Source organism: Echinops telfairi, unplaced genomic scaffold (assembly GCF_000313985.2).
Source record: "Echinops telfairi isolate 266 unplaced genomic scaffold, ASM31398v2 ScPeMD7_2565;HRSCAF=3150, whole genome shotgun sequence".
In the NCBI taxonomy this organism is placed as follows: domain Eukaryota; kingdom Metazoa; phylum Chordata; class Mammalia; order Afrosoricida; family Tenrecidae; genus Echinops; species Echinops telfairi.
The window spans coordinates 12,651,569-12,652,879 of record NW_022106463.1 but is presented as its reverse complement, the minus strand read 5'-3'; the positions used below and the strand labels follow the sequence as shown (position 1 = coordinate 12,652,879).

General features: G+C 42.2%; 1 protein-coding gene across 1 annotated transcript in view; it reads right to left on the bottom strand.

Annotated features, from left to right (window-relative positions):
• LOC101664088 (potassium-transporting ATPase alpha chain 2-like) overlaps positions 1-1,311 on the bottom strand; it is a 52,433-nt gene that overhangs the window by 27,462 nt on the left and 23,660 nt on the right. The window contains exon 10 of the mRNA XM_013007902.2: positions 421-555. Within this exon, the coding sequence (XP_012863356.2) occupies positions 421-555 (135 nt within the window). The remainder of the gene's footprint in view (positions 1-420; positions 556-1,311) is intronic.

Genomic DNA, 1,311 nt, shown 5'->3' with positions numbered 1-1,311 from the left:
TCTCCCTGCTATACATACAACCCCATACTAATAGTAATTCACTCCCATCTCCCTCCAATCTCCCTGCTATATATACAACCCCATACTAATAGTAATTCACTCCCCATCTCCCTCCAGTCTCCCTTTCTATACATACAACCCCCCAGGAACCATTCGACCAGTCACTGTCTCTATAGATTGACCTATCCCGGATTTCATATATAGGCAAACATTAAAAGACAAACAAACCACAACTAACAAGAATAACAAAGTAAAACAGATAAAAACCTCGATAGAAGAGAAAGCAGAAAATATTTTCAAACTACTGAGCACTACTTTTGAAGTCAGGGATTTTCTAGACTAAGAATGATGCAAAGGTTACGTGCACATAGAAATGCCATTCTGGTGGTAGCAAAGGGCCAACTGTGAGGGAAAACTCACCTGGAATTTGTTGGTGGAGTTGAAGGGGATTTCGACTACTTTACGGTTTCTTTTCCTAATTTCCATCACGTCGCCCAATATGACCTCCGAGAATTTCAAGAGAGTAGCGTCTGAGGCATCTCCCATGACAGTTTTCTGGGAATTAAAAGAAAAGCATATTTGAATTCCACAATCTAGTTCTTTTCTCATTGTTTCCAATGAACCAACTGGCTCAAAGCACAGGAAGCAGCATGTCTTTGAACTAAGAGTTTACAATCAAGTCGGAGAGACAAGATGACAATTAGTGACTGTGTGGGACAATGAGAGGAGATCTTATGTATGGGACTGCTAGTCCCAAGGTCTGCAGTTCAAAACCACCAGCTGACCCATGGGAGAAAGATGGAGATTTCTACTCCTGTAAAGAGTTACAGTCTTGGAGACTCATGGGGATAAGGTTACTATGAGTCAGAATCTACTCAATGGCAATGAGTGAGTTTAAGGCAATGATGGTGCGACCAACTGAGATTAGTGAGGTTCACAGAAAGTGAAGCTCAACGAGGCCTGAGCTGTTTCAGGAACGCAGTAGCTGTTGAACTAGAGTTTGAAAGATGGTGGGTTGTTGATGATCGAGAAGCCAGAAGGAAGGCTTAGAGAAACAAAGATGCCAAGATTGAAAGTATAAAATCAGTCTGATTCTAGTATGGATGCTAGAAATAAGGGTGATCCCGGAGGTCATGTTAGGAAGGAAGGTGATAGGTTGGTTGACTCTACACTCAGGAAGTAGATGAAAGGAAAGTCCTGAAAGTTTCTTCACAAAGCTAGGAGAGAATAAGAGCAGCACTAAGAAGAAGGAGTGGCGTGCAAGAGAGGCATGAAGACGGACACACTGAAATCAAGACAGCAGTGAAGAGA